At 45.3% G+C, this 23,007-nt stretch overlaps 1 protein-coding gene and 1 long non-coding RNA gene across 8 annotated transcripts in view; one reads left to right on the forward strand and one right to left on the reverse strand.

Moving 5' to 3' along the window:
• Window positions 1-23,007, reverse strand: part of PLEKHA7 (pleckstrin homology domain containing A7) — a 353,339-nt gene that overhangs the window by 118,115 nt on the left and 212,217 nt on the right. For all 7 annotated transcript variants that reach the window (XM_068261471.1, XM_068261463.1, XM_068261462.1 and 4 more), the window contains one exon: window positions 21,471-21,554. In XM_068261471.1, coding sequence (XP_068117572.1) covers window positions 21,471-21,554 — 84 coding nt within the window. The remainder of the gene's footprint in view (window positions 1-21,470; window positions 21,555-23,007) is intronic.
• Window positions 221-21,571, forward strand: LOC137539007 (uncharacterized). Its single transcript, XR_011024915.1, has 3 exons — window positions 221-422; window positions 9,131-9,212; window positions 21,482-21,571. It is a non-coding gene; the product is annotated as an uncharacterized lncRNA (long non-coding RNA).

Below are 23,007 nucleotides of genomic sequence, written 5' to 3' on the forward strand. Positions count from 1 at the left end.
TGACAGCCTCCATATACCTCTCTCTTCAGTTCCCCTTTAATGACTTAAATAGCTCTTCACTGGTGCTGTACTGGTAAAGATCACCTTTGCCTATTGGTAATCATTAAAAGGAACCTGAAGCAAAACAAGAAAAACAAACAAAATACGTCAGTAATGGGAAGCCTCCCAGAGCCACCTGGTGCCCACCGTTTTAGTGCAAGGGTCCTCTGAACATATTTGACAAGAGCACGATCCAGTCTGTGCACAAGTGCGCCCATGGGTCTGGCCAGTAGCAAGAACCCACCCGTGCACAGCTTTTTCCTCCGCGCACGAGCAAGCTCCCGTGAGCACAGCCACAAAGAAGTAGAGTATCTCAGGCTGCAGCAGTGCACTCAAGGGAGACAGAGGAAGCCTCTGGACCTTCCGAAGGCTTTACACTGCTGGTAAGTTTCAAATTATTTTCTTTTTAACATTCTTCTGATCACAGGTTTACTCTAAACTGTCCCCTCTCCTTGCTTACCCCCTTTTTAGGCCAAGGGCCAGATCTCAGTTCTTGAGTGTGCTAGGGCAGTGTTTCTCAACATTTAATTGGGATGTACCCCTTCTAAAACCCTGAATTCACCAAGTACCCCCTAGCATAGCAAACATTATCACAAGTACCCCTTGACAAATATATATTCAATTATAGTACATGATAATTGGTACCAAACAATTTCCAAGCCTTAACTATTGCTTTTAATTATCTAAAATACTAATTTGGTGTTGTTTATATAAGATTTATCATTTTGTAAAACTCTAAATTTGTTATTCTTGGTTAAGTAGATCAAGCCCGAGTACCCCCTGGATCCATCAGGAGTATCCCCTGGGGTACGCGTACCGCATGTTGAGAAACTAGGTGCTAGGGGGTCGCACTAGCAAAATTAAACAATTTTTGCTTATTGTCATTAGGTACACTATCCATGACATTTATGTGACATTTGTCAAAACAATTTCATGGGAAATAACCCATATACCATGTGCAGTTAGCACAGTGGCAGCTGCTAATCTGTGGCTGTTACTGCTGCTGGCACAGTGGCAGCTGCTAATCAGTTGTTAGGCATATTTTCCACGGGCAGTTCAACTGTGTGCTCACCAAGCAGTTACCAGGCAGCAGTGAGCAGTTGTGAGAGTTTGAGAGGCATTTCACTGTGGCAGCTGCTAATCAGTGGCTATTGCTGCTGCTGTCATAAGGTGTGTACACACGCACTACAGCCGCCAACGACGGGTCCGTCAGACCCTCCTGCTGGGCGGACTTTTAGGCGACAGTATCGCGTGTGTACGCACTGTCGGCAGACCGATAAGGCTGTTCCTGAACGATCCGCTGAGCGGATCGCTCAGAAAAAGCCTCATCAGTCCTCCGACAGCGCGTACACACGCGATACTGTCGCCTGAAAGTCCGCCCCGCGGGAGGCGCTGAAACACCCGTCGTTGGCGGCTGTAGTGCATGTGTACGCACCTATAGTGGCAACTGCTAATCAGTAGCTGTTCCTGCTGCTAGTATAGTGACAACTAATAATCAGTGGTGTCTGATAACATAAAGGCGAACAAAGGGGAAGGCAAAGCGGGGCAACACAAGGTGGCTCCTCCATGTGGCACCGCAGCTACATTCTGCATGGAATTAACAACTGTAGAGAGCTTTGGAGGCCACCAGAAAGGGCTCAGTAGGCCACTTTTGACCCCCAGGCTGGACTTTGGACATGCCACACCCAAGTAATCATTGTATTTAACATGTATAGAAAGGTCCAAGGGAACCTGATGTAATAACTCAGCCTGGGGCAAATTGCTCCATAGCTATCCCTCATCCATCACATTATAAAGCACACCAATTGGGAGGCTTGAAAATTCAAAGAGTAAGCACTTTCTAGTGACACTATTCATAACAGCATCATGTCTCCGGAACAAAGTGCAGTCTGTACTAGAAGTAATCTCTCATTCTGTAATTTATCATCATAAGCTCATCTTATATTGCTAAGGGCTACTTAGAATCCCATTAATCTGGTTTGGCTAATATGAACAAAGTCCAGGAAAGGCGGTAAATCAAGCATTGCAGTTGATTTCAGATCCAGCTCCTCCCCCATTAGTTAATTTAGGCCTCTTTTCCACGAACTGGTGACAGGCAGTGAAATGCCTCTCAAACTCTCACAACTGCTCACTGCTGCTTGTTGCTGCCTGGTAACTGCTTGCTGAGCACACAGTTCAACAGTTCGTGGAAAAGAGGCCTAACAGAGTTCAAAAGCAAGCACAAAATAAACCTCGTCTCCCAGAATACTCTGGGGGGGGGGGGGGGGGGAGGAATTCCACATAAACAGCCTAAGCTAAGCATCACTGGGAGGGCGGGGCTGCATATCAACATGGGTATCCTGAATAGTTTACTGCATTCTACTACCATTATATGTCGTAACACTTCCTCTTTAATGCACACAGTACAATGGATGGAACATTATCAGTGCAGACTAATGCTCTCCATGATCCCTCTGCTAAGGGCAGATATACAGGGACATTCGTATGAGAGATCCAATCAATATGTAGATCTGACACTGGTCAGATATAGAAGAAAGCTAGTGCACATGTGCAATTTTTATATCTTTCAAATATTTTCTGATTGGATATGGATCGAAAATTAATTGTGAGGAAAAATGCCATCAGAATTAGACATAGACATGATGGCTGCTATTTCAATTAATATTTTCCAGCCAATAAATCTGATTACGCTCAAGAAATAGATAGATCTTGAGCTTGAATGCGGGCAATCAATGGGGGGGGGGGGGGGGTCTGGAAGTAGTGTACCAGGCCTAAAAGTGGCCATACACATAGATTTTTGCCCAATGTGGAAAATTGATCAATCCCTCTCTGATCTGCATCTGATCAGAGATCGATCAATTCATTGATTCCCCCCCATACACTGCACAAGGATTTTCAATAGATTACCACTACACTGTTTGAAGCAGTGAAATGTTATGGGCCAGCGATCTACCACCACGTCCGATGGACCTAAATTTATCATCCGGTTGCAATTTTAGTCAATTTCTCCCGCAAATCACTCGTTACATCACAGATAACCTCCATATTTGATAATGATGATCTTATCTGCATTACAAATTAGGACATGTATGGCTGGTTTTAGTCATGTGATCTGTGATATCACATGACCAGCGGATACTTTGGGGGCGGAGGACAAGCCCACTGTAACTGGGTGGAGAACACACTGATTGCATTTGTAACACTGGGGGACATCAGATGTGACTTTCTTTGTTGCTTGTCAGAAATAAAGTACCGGTACATCTGAACAGTATAACAGGTACAGAATTCTGCAGGTCAGGTGGGAATTTAGTTACAAGTATTTTGCCAATACGGATGCAGGTAGAATGAGGGTAATGGACTGCAAGTCCGTGGAGGAATCTACTATGAATGGTATAACGGTAATAACGCGGGTGACCAATGCACAGAAGGGTGGACACTAATCAGAGTTGCAGAAACTAGCAATAATAATGGTCAGAATACCCAAGTGTGGAGGTATCTCCCATCACCTCATTCTCACAGATCAGAAACAGAATAGAATGAAGCAATTTCTACCTGTTTTAGGCCACGTTTAGCACTGGGAGCAGCCTAATGAGATGGATTTCCAATTAACAACTATCACAACCATTACTGGAATCAGGAAGGCCGATCGGATCAATAACCTCTTCAGAAGAACAGAGAGGAAATGATCTTCCCTGGGCCAACCAGAGCTGAATACATGATGACACCGCTTAAATGAGTGACGGGGTAATGCTGACATCATCCAGCTGTCACTACCATGAAGGAGATGATTGATGAAATCAATACAGCGAGTTATCTCCCCAACTTCTTGCTGTGCTGCTCAGCCAAGTCTCACTATCCTCCACTCTCCTGTGTACAGCGCTCTGGAAGGTATTTCGACTCTACCTACATTGTGCGGAACTCACTTTCTACAGCTCTGGAAGAGGTTAGCAATGGTAGAAGTACAGAACAGTGACAAACACATCAAAAAGGCTTTGGCCAGAAAAATGTAAGACCTAAACATTCCATTAAAACCAAAACATTTCTCATCATAAAACAACATAGCAGGGACATGATAAATTATCAGTTATGTTTATAGCTAGTGTGGTCAAAAACAGCTGTAATGATCTAGACCGGGACAGTGTGTCAGAATTGAAGCTATATAAACATCTGTGGAGTAACTGGAAAAACCTGAGCAGACACTGAAAAAGCACCTTTGGCTGACCTACCATCTACTTGCGTGCTCCACAGACATTGCAGAATAACAAGTCAATTTCTGGTCATTTTGGCACCAAAGGCAAGGCAGGTGTTGCCTCCCTTCCAACCCCTAAACTTATGAATAGAAAGTCTGTAGCCTACACTAATTGGCATTGACAACAATGAGGAATTGATAGGTTAGATACAAAAATATTGTTTTCTCAAGACAAGTCTAATAAAGGGTATACGTATTACCACCAGGCCACCTTACTGGCTCAAACTCACTCAACCCACATAACAAATCCTTCTTATAAATGTTGAGAGATGTGCAGCCACTTTATGACAGAACATGATACTTTTTTGGAATATGGTCTTGGAAATCAAACGTTGCAACAATCAATACAGACCATATCAAAACAATTACAGCTTCATTAGCTCATGAACAGCATGTGTCTTTTATTGTTCTACTAAAAAGCAATGCTCAGTGTTTTGATGGCTTTCAAAGGCTTTTAATGGCTTTCAGGAGAGCTTTGCGTTTTTTGGGCTTTTGCAGGAAGTGGGTGTAGGGAAAGGGCTGGGATTTGCGCTTTTCTTGGACTTCATTGGCATTCAAACGTAACACCAGAAACCGCAAACGACTTCTAGAAGCTGCAGGTTGCTTTTGAGATCAGATGCAATGCTGGGATCTATTGACAGGCTTTTGTGAAAGCCTGCAAACGCTCCTACTAAATGCTAGCATTCACTGTTCTATTGTCATGTTGGCAGTTCATCACTCTGATAAGAAAGTGATCAGATAACCATCTTTGTATGTATAGTACAGCTAAGAAATACAACATTAGCAGCAGAGACATAAGTCTAATATTGTTTCCAGTACAGGAAGAGTTAAGAAACTCCAGTTGTTATCTATGCAAAAAAAGCCATTGAGCTCCACCACTTTCAAACTTGCAGAGAGCTCTGACATCTGAAGCTAATTATCTCAAGTGTCTGGCATTGTATTGTTTGTTTTCCTGCAGAGGATGGGTCAATAGTTCACTGGGCTGATCTGCAAAATCATTTAGAATGCTGAGTAGTGTGTAAACTGCAAATATTAGAGAATGATGCAATGTTATAAAAAACAAACAAAAAACTATGTAACTGAAAATAGAAATATGAGAATATTTTCTTTGCTACTAATATTCTAGTAATTATCCGTACTACACAACCAATTCAGATCATAATTTTTTTTTTGCTTCGCTTCTCTTTCTCTTCCTCATTCTTCTCTTCCTCATTGTTGCTGAGTGACATCCTCTGGCCTTCTGAGACTGCTTGAAGCCTTCCAGCAGCGGGACTGAAGAGACACAGGAGGCTCAATCTTCATGATTCAAACTCTGGCGCCAAACTCATGTGATTATTTGTCTATTAGCAAACATTTACACATGTATCAAATATATCAGTATGGTTTCATTTCTGAGCAAAGTAGGGACTGAATGGCTGTTGATTTAGTTGCCATGACAATCTTTCAACTTTTCCTTCAAATCATTTTTCCCACAGTGTTTTTTTTTTATTTTCTTTTTAACACACCAGCTTCAACTACATCATTCTCTAGGCTCGCCTCATCCACATCCTCCATTTGAACATTTATGTGCTATAAACAGCTTTTATGGTGTTCCAGCAGTTTATCGATAAACATCACCTCGTTTTACCGTTGCTGCTCCTTTCACGGCTCTCTTTTTTCCTGCTTTGTCTCCTGTGTGATCGATAATAATTTAATTACGGCCACATTACAGCAGCTTCATAGAACACAAGGATGCATCATCCACAATCTCGGCTCCTTAAGATGCATCTACACAAACAGCAGAGCAAATTGGACAACAAAAACAATCTATAAAGCCATCGATACACACAGTAAACTCTGCTGATGCATCAATTCCAGTTGCACCAGCATCCCATATCTGTTGATCATGCTTTTTTCTTACACAGGCAAACACAGAACTCCAAGATTTTTAAGAATGAAAAAGGAGAGCAAATACAAAGGAAACACTGACTGAAGCAGCATGCATGCACACACATCCAGTGACAGTCTCACTGGAAGGTTGCTTTGCCTTTTTATTTAATTGCACTCACTATGCACTTGGTGGACCACTGATGAAGCCCATTATGGGCAAAACATGTTAGCAATGTAGAGTTGTTTCAAGCACTTTATTTATTCACTCTGTACTTTCCTTGTGGACCAGAGTACTTTATGGCTAAACGATTACAGATGCCAGGGGACTTCAGTGGTGTACTCCCGGGCTGATTATATAGGGCAGTGATCTGCGAACTTGGCTCTCCAGCTGTTAAGGAACTACAAGTCCCACAATGCATTTGCCTTTATGAATCATGACTGTGGCTGTCAGACTCCCGCAATGCATTGTGGGACTTGCAGTTCCTTAACAGCTGGAGAGCCAAGTTCGCAGATCACTGACATAGGGGTTGATTGGCCAAAACTTGTGTGTAGAGTCTATCTTGAGGCTGTTGACACTGACCACTGAGCCCCTTAGTTTTATCAACTGGTCTACAGTGCGAGGTTTTCATTTATTTATGTGTTCCATTTTGGCTCTTGTTCTCTTTTGTGTAGACTTAATAAAAGTTATGTTTTAAAGGTACATAAAGGGGCTTTTCCAGAATGAAGGTGTAACATACTCACCCAAGAACTTGCAATTTGGACCATCCCTTTACTTGTGACTCTTGCCAATACCTCTAGCCAAGGTACTAATGGTAATGGTGTTCAATACAACACGTGAAAGGAATTTTCACGCGCTGCGCAAACCAACCTTTTGAGAATCAGGGGCTTCCTGGTTATTCAGGTTACCCACTTTTATGTAAATCTTTCTGGTTTCAGTATCAGAAACACTTATATCTATATATTGCTGTATATTGGCATCTAACCGTACCCTTCCAGTGATGCTTAGCCTTGGCTGTTTAGCTATGCATAATTATCCTCCCAGAGCATTCTGGGAGATCAGTTTTATTTAGTACTAGCTTTGGAACTCTCAGCAAATGAACATTCCACAGAGCTGCACCTGCCAGTGGCTGAGATAAATTTCAGAAAGTAAATCTGGGAGAGGAAAGGGTGAGAAAAGATTTCACAAAAGGCAAACATTTATTTTTTATTAATTACATTATTTTTTACTACTGTTCCTCTTTAAAGAAGATCTGCAGTTTCTTGTCCCAAACAAGCAATTTAATTAGCCCTCTTACTGGGCACTATCAGGCACACGTCTAAGTGGTATAATCTGATCCGTTCCTTACACACGGTAACAAATTTATGCCGCAAAATAACATGGCAATGATGCTGCAGTGCAATAAATTAATAACGAGAAGGCAGAGTTTGCTCTGCAGTATTCATTGTCTAAGCGCAATGCATTTGTTTTGCTGCAGGGGAATCTGCCATGCCTAATTTGGCACTAATAAGATTGTTGCCTGTCAGGGATATGCTTAGTGTCTGTGTTATATCAGATACGTATGTTAGATGGCGGAAGAACAGGCGGGTCCCAGGATCCCACAGGAGGAAGATCAGGAAATTGACCTGTGCACTGGGGTATATCTGCAGAATATCAATCCCCACCAGAATACATGGGAATATCTACAGTGAAAGCACCCTAAATAGGTAGATACTGTGATGACTACCTCAACCCACCATAAAGCCATACAGCACTATGCATATACCCCTCACTGCAAGCCATACAGGTCTAGAGTCTGCATATTCCCGGCACTGTATAGCTGGTGTAGCCATGGAGGGAAAAAGTATTCTGCATCCACCACCTCACCGAACAGAACTTGAGTCCCCCATAAACCCTCAGTGTACATCTAGCTCAGGAGTAGGAGGAAGTATTCCACTTATTAGCACAAAGCTATACTGCACCAGATTACTGTATATACTGCTCACTGTAAAGACGGTGGTGGTAGTAGGTACCCTACCTCCTAGCACCCAGGGCTGTGGAGTCAGTACAAAAATCAGACTCTTCAGTTTATGAAATGGACTCCAACTCCAGGTACCCAAATTGCTCAGACTCCTACTACCTTGCAGGACTATGGAGTGGGTACAAAAATCATCCAACAACTTTATTAAACCACCGACTGACTCCAGGAACCTAAAAAATGCTCAGACTCCTCGACTCCGACTCCACAGCCCTGCTAGCACCAAGCCCTGAAAGGAGGAGTTATTCCACCTGTCACCGCATAGATACACATCACTAGACTCCCCAATACCACCTTCATTCTACACATGTTGCGGCCCAGAAGGGAGGAGTTATGCCACAAGTCACCACACAGCTATACATCACTAGGCTCCCCATACCTCCTTCATTGTACACATAGTACAGGCCAAAAGGGAGGAGGAATTCCACCTGTCACCACACAGATATACATCATTAGGCTCCCCATACCCCTTCATTGTACACTTGGTGTCACCCAGAAGGGAGGAGTTATGCCACAAGTCACAAAGCAATTCACCGCTAGACTCCCCATATCCTCTTCATTGTACACATGGTACAGGCCAAAAGGGAGGATTAATTCCACCTGTCACCACACAGATATACATCACTAGGCTCCCCATACCCCCTGCATTGCACACATGGTACAGGCCAAAAGGCCAAAAGGGAGGAGGAATTCCACCTGTCACCACACAGCTATACATCATTAGGCTCCCCATACCCCCTTCATTGTACACTTGGTGTAGCCCAGAAGGAAGTGGGTGTTGCATCTGTCATCATACACAGAACCAGAGCTCTCCACTCACCACTTATGTAAACCCAACACGGAAGAGGAAAGAGGTATTCCATTTCCCAACACACAGCTATAGAGGGGACAGAGCTCTACAGAAGCATCAAGACGTTTCCTTAGATCACGTTGACATTCTTTGATTCTTTCATTTCAGCTACAGAGAAGCCGCAGAGAGAGGATTGATTCCACTCACATCCTCAGATGTGTCACCACACGGAGCTCATCCACAGCACCAGGTCTGCCTCTGATCACTCACATGCCTCAATTCAGCTACAAAGTAGGGATTAAAGATGACTGAATCTCTGATGAGGCAGATCACTGCATCCCCGAAGGGAAACATTAGTGAAGAGAAATAGATCAGATTTCATGAAGAGCCACCTACAGTGGCGACAAAACCCCGCTGACCAATAAGATGTGCTCTAAAATCAACTTCTATTTAAACAGCATGGTGACATAGTGGATAGCACTCTTGCCTTGCAGCACTGGGTCTCCCAGGTTTCTTTCGGGCACTCCGGTTTCCTCCCACATCCCAAAAACATACAGATAGATTGGCATGCCCTTAAATTATAATGAACATAGGACTATGGTAAAGATTAGATTGTGAGCTCCTATGAGGGACACACATATACACACACATACCTACATACTAAAGATTATTATATGGGGCAAGGAGTTGGGCGATAGCGGCTCATGTAAAACTGGAAATGTGAGATTAAGCAGGAAATTGTGATTAAAGCGGGATGGTCACCATAAAAAAACAAATTTCAACAGCAACTGGTCTAAGTGTATTAAATGATAAAGATTATAATCCTGCATTCAAAACGTTTTCTGTTATGGTTTGGAGTTATCACATACCTTAGGAGCACTGGCCCTTTAATAGCCATTGCCATTCAGTTGCATGCTGGGGGTTCTTTTTATCTAAAATATATTCCTCCTCTTCCCTTTATTTCCCTGCCTAGATGCCTAGCTGAAACATGATCCTCTGCTCACTTGTGTTTACAAGCAAGGCTGAGGTGACTCAGCGATTGGAGGAAAAAAAAAAAAAAATTAAGGGAAGAAATGACATCAGAATTTAGCCTCAAACTGGGCAAAAGACATGGTTCCCACCAGGAACATAATTCTCTTAATTTACTATATAAAATTCACTGAAATCAAAAGGTGGACAGTACAATACAGGTGTTATGTAAGTAGATCAAGTATATATCTACTTATATATGTTGTTTTTTTTCCCTGGCATAGTATGGCTAATCCCCTTGCTTTAAGGAGTGGGGCAAAAGCTGGGAAACAAAGGGGTGGCTGGGAAATGAAGGGGTGGAGCAAGAACTTGTAAACGAGGGGGATGGAGGGGGCGGAGGTGATGAAGCAGAGATTGGAAGGGGTGGAGCACATAGCTGGAAAATGAGGGGGCGGAGTACAAAAGTAAGAAATAAAAGGGGTACTCACAGCTTTGGAGGAATGCGGGGATGGGAAATGCAGATAAGAAATCTGAGTGGAGCACATTGCTGGGAAATGACACCACTAAAACAAAAACTGAACCTGAACTTGAAGAGCAGCCACAGCAAGCCTAACTGCAATCCCAGATGACAAATAGGAGTGGAAAATAGCTTCATTACTTTAATACCTCTTCTCTTCTTCTTTATTATTCTTATTGTTATATAAAAATGTACTATTTTGTTAAATAATAAATGCTATTTGCTGTGTTGTGCTTTAGCCAAATAAACTTTGGATTTAGGCTTAGTTCACACATAAATCTGTACATTTACGATCCAATCCAGTCCTGTCAGTTTTGCATCAGTTTTCTATCAATTTTACCTGACTGGACCTTAGGGTTGGTTCACACTTGTTTCAAAACCGTATTCGTGGTTACGGTTTTTTTGCCCTAGACCAAAAACAGAGCCACGGAAACCAATGTTAAAAATAGCAACCGTCTTCACACACTTCAAAAAATGGATCCGTGGTCTCCGTTGTAGAAAACTGAACGGAGAGTCTGGATTTTGCAGATTTTCACGGAGGCCGGATACCCTCAGAGGCAATGAAAGGCAACACAAAAACAGATCTCCCTCTACACAGAGAACTTTGCACACAAAACGAATGCCAAAGCAGATTGCCTACTGCCTGCTCCACCCCTCAGCGTCATCTTTGCGGACCTCTTTATCCAATAGACAAGAAACCTCAGGCAGGAAGGACATGTTTTTGAAATATGTTTAAACAGACTGGAAACGTATGCTGCAAAAGCACAACATTTTGAGAAAAGGATCCGTTTTTAGAAAAACTGATCCGTTGAAAACGCATTCCGATCTGCAACCTGACAAGTGTGGACTGACCCTTAAAGAGAGTCTGAAGCGAGAATAAATCTCGCATCAGACCTCATAGATAGCAGGGGCATGTGTGCCCCTGCTAAAACGCCGCTATCCCGCGGCTTAACGGGGGTCCCTTCACCCCCAAATCCCCTCCGTACATCGGCGGAATCTCTTCCGCATTGGGGCAGAGCTAACCGCCACAGCCCTGCCTCCCGCGCGTCTATCAGACGCGTACCTCCGCCTCTCCCCCGCCCCTCTCAGTCTTCCTTCACTGAGAGGGGTGGGGGAGAGGCAGCGATGCGCCGCTGATAGACACGACTGGAGGCAGGGCTGCAGCCGTTAGCCCTGCCTCCAGGAAGAGCAGAATCTACGACCAAGTTGGTCGATGATTTTGCAGGGGTGGGGGGGTTTGGGGGTGAAGGGACCCCCGTTTAGCCGCGGGATAGCGGCGTTTTAGCAGGGGCACACGTGCCCCTGCTAACTATGAGCTCTGAAGCAAGAACAGTGTCTCTTTAAATGTACACCTTTCATGTGTGAACACACCCACAGCCATAGAAGCACATGTAAAACTGATGCCAATTGTCAAAACTGAACGAACAGGACACCTTTTTTCTGTGTGAACCAAGCCTTACTAACTTTACTCCGGGTTATACAGCAGCCAACTACAGAACATTTGTTTGCTGATTGAACACAGAAAAGAGCCATCCAGGACCCAGGGAACCCAATCACTCCACTCTTCTGTATGGTGAAAGCCAAAAGACAGGGATATTTTGCTTGGCTGATCTAGGTCACTACACCTGGTAACAGCTTGGAGTGTGAGCTCTGATAGTGGTAGGACATGCTCCCTGTCAGCCTGTGCAACAGCATACAGAGGCAGAGGAGTGTGAGCTCTGATACTGGTCAGACATGCTCCCCTCAGCCTGTACAGCTGCATACAGAGGCAGAGCAGTGCGAGTTCTGATGCTGGTCAGACAAGCTCCCTCAGCCTGTACAGCTGCATACAGAGGCAGAGGAGTGTGAGCTCTGATGCTGGTCAGACACGCTCCCTCAGCCTGTACAGCAGCATACAGAGGCAGAGGGGTGTGAGCTCTGATACTGGTCAGACACGCTCCCCTCAGCCTGTGCAGCAGATTGCAGAGCAGTGTGAGTTCTGATGCTGGTCAGACACGCTCCCCTCAGCCTGTACAGCAGCATACAGAGGCAGAGGAGTGTGAGCTCTGATACTGGTCAGACACGCTACCCTCAGCCTGTACAGCTGCATACAGAGGCAGAGGAGTGTGAGCTCTGATACTGGTCAGACACGCTACCCTCAGCCTGTACAGCTGCATACAGAGGCAGAGGAGTGTGAGCTCTGATACTGGTCAGACACACTCCCTCACCCTGTACAGAAGCATACAGAGGCAGAGCAGTGTGAGCTCTGATGCTGGTCAGACACGCTCCCTCACCCTGTACAGCAGCATACAGAGGCAGAGCAGTGTGAGCTCTGATGCTGGTCAGACACGCTCCCTCACCCTGTACAGCAGCATACAGAGGCAGAGCAGTGTGAGCTCTGATGCTGGTCAGACACGCTCCCTTCAGCCTGTGCAGCAGCATACAGAGGTAGAGGGAGTGCAGTGAGTTCTGATGCTGGTAAGACACGCTCCCCTTCACCCTGTACAGAAGCATACAGAGGCAGAGCAGTGTGAGCTCTGATGCTGATCAGACATGCTCCCTCAGCCTGTGCAGCTGCATACAGAGGCAGGTGCAGCAGGTAACACAGTGGCAGGATTCGGTGATACACTTTCCACCTCCCCAATGTTTGGATAGTGTGACTGTGGCTGCCATAGTAACGGGCAATGAACGATGTACGTCCTGTCTCCGGGGGCGACACGTTGCCTGAATCAGCTGTAATTACACTACGCACTAAAAGCACAACATGCAGAGATTTTGTTGCAATGCCGCGCTCTGCTGTACCCCACCAGCCGCTCCGCTAACACTCTGCCAGCCACTAAGTGGGTCTATTGTTCATGTCCCACCCACACAGGCAGCCTCTATTGCTGTAACCTGACAGAGCCCTGTGAGCCTCTGCACAACCTGGTCGGGAACAACAAGGAAACATGTTCCGGTATCGGTTTTGGCCGTCGATAGATTTCAATGAAAACACACAATTGATATTACTTTTTAATCTATGTATTTTAATTTAGATTGAAAGGCATCACAATCTACAGTACTGGATTAAAGAGAACCCAAGGCAGAATTTTTAGATCTTAATAGGACCCAGAGGCATGTCATGTGCACAATGACATGCCTCTGTGTCCTTTTATCGCCGCTGCTAGTCCCCCTGCGCTCTGCTATCCCCCCTGAAAATATAGCCTGGCTAGTGACATTCTGCTTGTCGCAAGCCGTTTTGTTTACATGAGACTTGTCAATCAGCCTCCTCCGCATTGCCGCCTGCATTACAGGCTCCCCCTGCCGCTCCCCGCCTCTGCTAGCTTCCTACAATCAGAAGCCAAGCTGCGACCCAGGAGTACTTCCATTACAGGCTCCCCCATCACTCCCCGCCTCTGCTAGATTCCTCCAATCAGAAGCCAAGCTGCGACCCAGGAGTACTTCCATTACAGGCTCCCCATCACTCCCCGCCTTTGCTAGCTTCCTCCAATCAGAAGCCAAGCTGCGACCCAGGAGTACTTCCATTACAGGCTCCCCCGCCACTCCCCGACTCTGCTAGCTTCCTCCAATCAGAAGCCAAGCTGCGACCCAGGAGTACTTCCATTACAGGCTCCCCCGCCACTCCCCGCCTCTGCTAGCTTCCTCCAATCAGAAGCCAAACTGGAGCGGTGCGGGGGGGCTGTAATGGAGGTGGATATGCGGAGGAGGCCGATTGACAAGCCTCTGGTAAACAGAGCGGCTAGGGGCAAGTAGATTGTCGCTAGCCTGGCGATATTTTAAGGGGGGGGGGGGGGGGAACAGCTGAGCGCAGGGGGGACTAGCAGCGGCATGTCATTGTGCACATGATATGCCTCTGGGTCCCATTAAGATCTGAAAATTCCGCCTCGGGTTCTCTTTAAGCCTGGTAAACACCATGAAATTTTCACTTCAGATTATTTACTTGACCTGAAATATGATCTGAACAGGCAAGACACATGTGGCCTATTGATTGTCAGTGACCAATACCAAGGCCAAAATGAATCTTATTCTCAATCAGAAGCAGATTGGACAAGCTGGAAAATATTGATCAGAATACACGCTTTGTTCCTTAACCTGCTGGGCGGTCTGGACGAGCTCAGCTCGTCCAGTACCGCCGGAGCCTGCCGCTCAGGCCCTGCTGGGCCGATTTGGCTGAAATAAAAAGCAGCACACGCAGCCGGCACTTTGCCAGCCGCGTGTGCTGCCTGATCGCCGCCGCTCTGCGGCGATTCGCCGCGAGCAGCGGCGAAAGAGGGTCCCCCCAGCCGCCTGAGCCCAGCGTAGCCGGAACAAAAAGTTCCGGCCAGCGCTAAGGGCTGGATCGGAGGCGGCTGACGTCAGGACGTCGGCTGACGTCGATGACGTCACTCCGCTCGTCGCTATGGCGACGATGTAAGCAAAACAAGGAAGGCCGCTCATTGCGGCCTTCCTTGTTTATTCTGGGCGCCGGAGGCGATCGGAAGAACGCCTCTGGAGCGCCCTCTAGTGGGCTTTCATGCAGCCAACTTTCAGTTGGCTGCATGAAATAGTTTTTTTTTTATTTAAAAAAAACCCTCCCGCAGCCTGCCTGGCGATCTTAATAGAACGCCAGGCAGAAAACCTGAACTGAAAATTAAAAGTCAAAATAAACATACACAAGTCATACTTACCTCCCGTGTAGTCTACTCCTCAATCTCTTTCTCCTCTCCTGCGTTCTGTTTGTCCACTGTGATCAATGGAATTCTCCGTCCTCCATTTTAAAAATGGCCATTACCCCATAACAGCTTCCTGGTCAGCACACTGTTAAACTGTAACATCGCCCACTTGAGCCATAGGGAAACATGGACACATCAGTTCTCCTCTCAGCTGTAACTGACAGCAACTGATATATAATTGGCAGCAACTGATATATTTCAGTTCTGACAAAATGTTGTCAGAACTGGAAGGGATCACTGTAAGAAGAAAATGGTGAGCTTCTGAGAGGAACTGATGGCAAGGTAACTATGTAATGTTCATTTGAAGTTACCTCATGTGTTTATTTTAAATAATTTTCCTCTGTACAGGTTCTCTTTAAGCATGTCCGGTTCAATCGATATAAAAAATGGAAATATGATCTGAATTTGGAAATAAAAATACATACATGTCCCGGGCTTTCTTCTATACTCAATCGATGGCATATCTGAATATCGATCACATCACTTGCTTGAGTAGAATTTGAAACAAAAACTGCATGGTGTGCATCAGGCATTAGGCCCAGTTCACATTGGACAAAAAAAGATCCATTTAGTCAATCATAACAGAACGATCCCTAATGGAAGTGAATAGATCCTATGTTAATCAATAAAATCCAATGAAGGATGAAGACCGTCACCATCTGTAAATGTATTATTGCTCTTTATTTATAAAAGACACAGACCGGTTGCAACAAAGCATCAGTAGCAACGTTTCGGAGGAGGACCTCCATTGTCAAGCTCTGTCAGTGTCTAACCAGCTAATAGCATTTTTCATCTTATATACTCAGAGTATATAAGATGAAAAATGCTATTAGCTGGTTAGATGGTGCCAGTCTTCATCCTTCTTTGGCCCCTAGAAACATTACAGGTGTACTGTCCATCTCACAACTATTTTCAATAAAATCCAACAACATTTCTCTGTTTGAATGGATACATTCAGTCTGTTCCGCAAGTTTGGGTCTGCAGCGATTTTTCTGGACAGAAAGATGCGTTGTATTGACTGCACGCAAACGGAACGGAGGGTTACAGATGGAAAACTGATGCCTTTTAAAAATGTATCCATGTTACAGATCAGGTTTCTATCCTTGCCAGTGTGAACCGGGCCTTACAGTTAGGGTTGCCAGGTGTCCGGTTTTACACCGGACAGTCCGTTTTTTGTGCGCTGCGTCCAGTGTAAAAAAACATGCTAAACCGGACAATTAAGTTGTCCGGTTTTAGAGCCCCCCCGCAGCGCAGGAGGAGAACAGCGCAGCAGAGAGAGAGCTGGGAGCAGCGGTGGAGAAGGGGGGCAATCTCCCCCCCCCCCCTTCCCTCACCTTAGGGTGCTCTCTCTCCCCCGCTGTCTCCTCCAGGATGATGTGCAGGGCTGGCGGGTGGCTGGAGGCGGAACTTACCTCTGTGTCGCTCCAGCGCCGGAAGTTCGGGTCCCGCAGCCGCTGAGAATCTCATTCATGAGCCGGACAACACTATCAGTCTGAATAGTGTTGTCCGGCTCATGAATGATTCGGATCTTTGATCCGGATCTTTTTTGAGTCGAAACTCAGCGGCTGCGGGACCCGAACTTCCGGCGCCTGCGACACAGAGGTAAGTTCCGCCCGCAGCCACCCGCCAGCCTGCACATCAATATTGGAGGAGACAGCGGGGGAGAGAGACAGCACCCTAAGGTGAGGGAAGAAGGGGGGGGGGAGATTGCCCCCCTTCCCCCCGCCCCTGGCTACCTATTCTGGGCACATATACCCCCTGGCTACCTATTCTGGGCACATATAGCCCCTGGCTACCTATTCTGGGCACATATAGCCCCTGGCTACCTATTCTGGGCACATATAGCCCCTGGCTACCTATTCTGGGCACATATAGCCCCTGGCTACCTATTCCGGGCACATATACCCCCTGGCTCCCTATTCCGGGCACATATACCCCCCTGGCTACCTATTCCGGGCACATATACCCCCTGGCTACCTATTCCGGGCACATATAGCCCCTGGCTACCTATTCCGGGCACATATAGCCCCTGGCTACCTATTCCGGGCACATATAGCCCCTGGCTACCTATTCTGAGCACATATAGCCCCTGGCTACCTATTCTGAGCACATATAGCCCCTGGCTACCTATTCTGGGCACATATACCCCCTGGCTACCTATTCTGGGCATATATACCCCCTGGCTACATATACTGGGACATATATACCCCTGCCTACGTATACTGGGACATATATACCCCTGCCTACGTATACTGGGACATTTACATCCCTGCCTACATATACTGGGACATTTACACCCCTGCCTACATATACTGGGACATATATACCCCCTGGCTACATATATACCCCCTGGCTACATATACTGGGCACATATATCCCTGGCTACATATACTGGGAACACTGGCTGTTTGTCATTATGTGCATTTAGTGGTGAAAAGCTGTCTCTTTTGTGCATTTACTGGTGAAAAGCTGTCTCTTATTATGTGCATTTACTGGTGAAAAGCTGTCTCTTATTATGTGCATTTACTGGTGAAAAGCTGTCTCTTGTGCATTTACTGGGGAAAAGCTGTCTCTTATGTGCATTTACTGGCGAAAAGGTGTCTCTTATAATGTGCATTTACTGGTGAAAAGCTGTCGCTTATGTGCAGTTACTGGTGAAAAACTGTCTCTTATGTGCACTGGACCAGTACTACTGGTGAGGACAGTTAGTGACATGGCTATGTACTCTGTAATGTGCTGCAGAAGATGTCAGTGCGATATAAATACTATAAATTTTTTTTAAAAAAAGCCCATTGCTTAGCCCCACTCTACATAAAAGTGTGCTTCTGACTCCGCCCCTAACTCCACCCCCTGTCCGGTTTTCTCCATCAGCCGACCTGGCAACCCTACTTACAGTTTCAATTTGTTTGCATTTCTTGTCAAAAATCAGAGGGGTATGATCGAAACTTCTGGAAAATAACTGGAAAAAAAACCCCAGAATTGCTGGGATAATTAATAGTTGTCATGCTGAAGTGATAATAAACTACTCACAACAGTCTAAATAAAATAAGACTGCTGAGCTGTTGTGCTTGCCACAAAGTGTAAACCTCAGCAGTCGAGAGGAGGTGGGAGGGGTCAGGAAATTGGATATATGCTCGAGAAGCAACTCCTGCACTTTTGGCAGCAAGGAAATGCAGGACTCCGCAATCCTGATACTTTCAGTGTACTTACTGCAAAAAGTACAGCTGTGCAATGTAATAGAAAACTGTGTACTCTTACTTCATGGAAATTTACTATCAAATACATTAAAAAAAAAAATGAGAGGCTAAATTAGTACTTCAATGGAATGACTTGATAGGCTCAGATGGCCCTAAAAGCATCTACAATAATATGCAGCTTCTATAATAATATTACAATATTCATAGGAGTGTTAGATAATGGTAAATGGAGCGGCCTGGTTTTTTTTGTGTGTTTCTTTTTAATGTCTGCCAGTAGTAAAGATGATGACCTGGAGGCTCACAAATGATTAAAATACATGAACGAATTACACAGCAAATAGCAATCATTTCTTGATTTTTTTTCCTCTAACTACTGTCTTTTAGTGGAGTTCCTCTTTAACATGGCAGCACTCTATCCAGTTACAGCTCTACATATTTCTGCAGCGATAACTGCATTGGCAGCTATATCGTCAGCCAGGTACAGCGAGACTAGGGGGATTTGTATTGCAGCCTTCTCTTGGTTCTGCAGAGATATCAGCCATGCGCAGAGTTCTTACCGGAGAAAGATCTCGCTGTGTCCTCTCGGGTCAGCCATGACTCTGCAGACATAATCCTCCGATCGCCCGCCCTGCACTCAGATGAACGCAATGCGTGTAATTACAACCGTGTACCAGAGCAGAAGCATATTAGCCGCTCGTATTATTAGCAGTCAGAACAGCAAATTAACAAGCGCCGCTTCGTTCCACAGACAGCTCTGCGGATTAATGTACTGCCGTCCACAGATGAGCGATTCCCCAGCAAAGTCTCATCTCCTGTTATAGATTCCCACCCCGCCACCATCAAGCAGAACATTGCATAAGTTGGAGATTCGTCAAGAAGCACGAAGGACACAGAACTCTGATACTCCAACTTTATAGAAAACTTTTTAACAATAGACATCAAACAAGCCCACCAAACATGTCGGTATTCCTCTGATTTCCGGCAAGGCTTAGTTCTAATCTATTATAATCCCCAAGGCGTTCGGTAGGTGTGTCTCCTGCCCTTCTGTGAATGGCCATCACGCTGGTTGGATGGCTCCTTTTATAATAATTCCAGTATTTGTATAGCGCTTTTATCCTGTCGGACTCATGCAGCCACTAGAGCACACTCAGTAGGTAGTAGCAGTGTTAGGGAGTCTTGCCCAAGGGCTCCTTGAATTGCTGCTGGCTTACTGAAAAGAGCCAAGATTGGAATCCAGGTCTCCTGTGTAAGAGGCAGAGCCCTTAACCTCCCTGGCGTTCAGTTGTTGTGGCCACGGGAGGGAAATTTTTGTTTTAAATGTATTTTAAATAGTGTAGCTAGCACTAGGCATGCTACACATGTGCCCCAAGTCCCCCGGCACCGCTCTGGTCCCCCCAATCGCCGCCAGCTATATTTACCTAGCCGCGATCCCGCGAGAGCCGCAATTCCCCCAAACAGCTTCAGTCGTTGCTATGGCAACGATCGGACATGACGTCATCGACGTCATGCGCAGGCCCGATCCTACCCATAGCGACGCCTGAAGGCTATTGGAGAGGCTGCGCCAATGCGGGTCTCGGGTGGAGGTATGTATCAGGGCAGCGATCGGGGGATCAGAAGGTGCCGGCGGCGATCGGGGGACACATGTAGCTAGCCAAGTGCTAGCTACATGATCTAAAACAATTTGTTTTAAAAAAGAACCACCTGGGGCCATGCGATCCCCCGAGCTGAGCTCGTCCATACCGCTCAGGTGGTTAACCATCACTCTGTCCAGCCACTGTTATACTATCCCACAAAGGGATAAGGATAAATGCATTTTCTTAAAGGATGCAGCGTTTCAGCTAATGCATTAATGCTAAAGAGAACTGTAAAGTAAAAACGGGGTTTTTTTTTGGAGGCTTCAGACTCTCTAAAAATCGCATATGGTTTTTTGCACAAGATGCCGGTTTCCTGTGATTTTTCCACATTTTCACAGATTTGCATGAAATGAAAAAAAAAAAAAAGCAAACCTACCATGCGATTTTAAAATGTAGAACCATAGACAATAAGTAATGTCATTGTAATACATTAGATGTGCGGTGAATGCAAAATCATAATTGGGAGTGTAAACAGGTACCAAACTGACTCCCTTCTGACTCCCTTATAAAATGTCAAAACAAAGGCAACACATGGCCATGACAACCTAACATACACGCAAACCAGACCTGCACTCTTTGAATTTATTCCGTGCGAAGATTTTTTTTTTTTTGTTCATAAAGGTTATCATGCTGGGGCTAATCTTTTAGAGCAGATAAACTCTGGGTTTAGTTCCCCTTTAAGGACAATTTAAGGAGAAGCAAACTAACCTATCAGAAAGTTGTTGTTTTTTCTGGTTGTTGAAGGTGACTGGAGCACCCAGCAGAAACCCAGACAAATGTAGAAAAAGTGAATACTCCATGCTGAGATTTGAAGCCTGAGGGCCCTTTCACACTGATGCGGTGCAGTAAATTTACCAAAGCCTAATGTTAATCTATGGGGGGAGTTCACACACCCCATGTTGCGGTACACTGCGCTGGAAGTGCCCTATCTAATGTGTTTCAATACCTACGTCACCGCACGGCTACTGCGGCGACCTGCGTCGGGCCGGTAATCGTGTAAGTCTATGGTAACGCACGTACATTTTAAAAACCAAAAACGCAGTTATCTGGCTGAGACATATACACTTGTTGCTGTATGTTCCATCTCTTATTGCCTGATGAAGCGAGGCCACACCTGCAAAACGTGTTGCCATGATCCTTTGGAGTGTATATATAAAGAAATAAACTTGTTGATAGATAATATCAACCTGTTTTTGTGTCTGCTTAGAGGGGGTAAGTCCACCACGGCCTCTCCTATTTTTTATTTCTTTTTAGCTATTTTTATCCTTTTGGTGCCTCTGTTCATTTACGCAGTTATCTGTGTCACACATGTGCAGAAGCATATTTTAGACATTACCGCTTGTTTTTGGTGGTGCGGCCACCGCACATCTGCAGTATGAAGCCGGCCTCAGACTTCAGCACTACAAGGTCAGAGTGCTAATCACTCATCCAACGTGTGAGAAAACATTTGGATTGTGTGACTTTAGTGATAAATACATTTTCTTAATACACTAAAAGACATACCCTTCCCGTAGATCGAATTCTGCATTCTCTGGTGAAATCTCACCCGTCACTGGGTGTCGGAACGTTGTGGTCCTCGTGTTGTGACTGTGGAGAGAGGAAAAAAAACAGGTGAGCATCAACTTTCTCATGGATATTGTACATTACATGTGAGCAGGAAAGACAAACAGACATGTTTATTCAGAAGATAAGCGAATATACCAACTGCTAACGAATCTCACTAGCTGGTGGTTATAAAGGCCATCAGGCCATATCTGACACCTTCTGCAGTGAGTCCAACACCAAATAGGAGTGTAATATCAAGTTTAGGAGAGGCACACCTTACCGTGGGCAGTCAAGTGCTTACCCTGGATGTAAAAGTTACATCAGTCCAACATATAAGATTTAAGGTCGGCTAGTACACCAATATCAATCTTCCAGGATGTTTTATTCCTTCCTTATTGTAAGCAAAACATGGCAATTGTTTCAGGGCCATCGAGGGTTCCCTTCATCAGATACAGTGCAGACATACCATTGTATGTCTGCACTGTATCTGATGAAGGGGACCCTCTGTGGCCCCGAAACTATTGCCATGTTGAGCTTACAATAAGGAATAAAACATCCTGGAAGATTGATATTGGTGTGCTAGCCGACCTTGAATCTTATAACACCAAATAGGAGAGAAGCGGAGCTGGGTCAAGTCAGTCACTACAGTTTTTTTCTTCAAGCGGAGAGGGGGGACTCCACTTAGGGCCACTGTGAACAGATTGTGATCCCATAAACACCGCAAGCTCCATACACAAGCTTAGCTACCATCGAATGAGTGTGTTTAAAGCGACAGGCACCGTTTGGATCGCAAGTGCAGTACAGAGCCGCTCGTCTTCAGAAGAACTTGGAGATTTGAAGATGCAGCCGGCGGGAGGTTTGAACGAGGGCCAGACAGTGGAACGAGGAGACGCAGACAGGAACGGGAAGGCTCTAAGGGATCCCTCATCTTAGGAGAGTATCTAACTTTTTTGTTTTAATAGGTTACAGCTGTTCTTTCAATCCACTTCAATTTACAATTAAATGTTTTTGTCTCACCAAACATCTGATTGGGGGAAAAATAAATAAATTGAGCAGCGTATGGCTACCTTTAGGGAGGATGTCACGTAATCCTTTGATTTGTCACGTAACAGTGATCTCACAAATACCTGTAATTTGTCACCTTAGCAGTGATGATGTCATAGGTATCCACCTCTTATAACCTTACCCATAATGGCAAATCATTAGTGGCTTTAGGACAGTTAGCAGAAGTAAGATACTGTATGCTCTCTGCCCGCTTCCCTGTGGGTAGGTGTTCCCAATCAAATCCACGCAGGAGGCAAAGCAGCAATTTTGGAGGATATGGTTCAGCTGGTTTGAATATAATGAATTGGCCTATTTTGCCTTCTCTTACATCCACTTAAAGCTCAGCACTCCCTTATTCATAGATAGGTGGATTGACCTTCCACTGGTGTGGAGGGAGTCTTGTGTGAGCAGTCTCTCCTGCTTTGTGCTTTCCCCTCTCTTCCTTCATGCA

This window comes from Hyperolius riggenbachi, chromosome 11 (assembly GCF_040937935.1).
Source record: "Hyperolius riggenbachi isolate aHypRig1 chromosome 11, aHypRig1.pri, whole genome shotgun sequence".
Taxonomy (NCBI): domain Eukaryota; kingdom Metazoa; phylum Chordata; class Amphibia; order Anura; family Hyperoliidae; genus Hyperolius; species Hyperolius riggenbachi.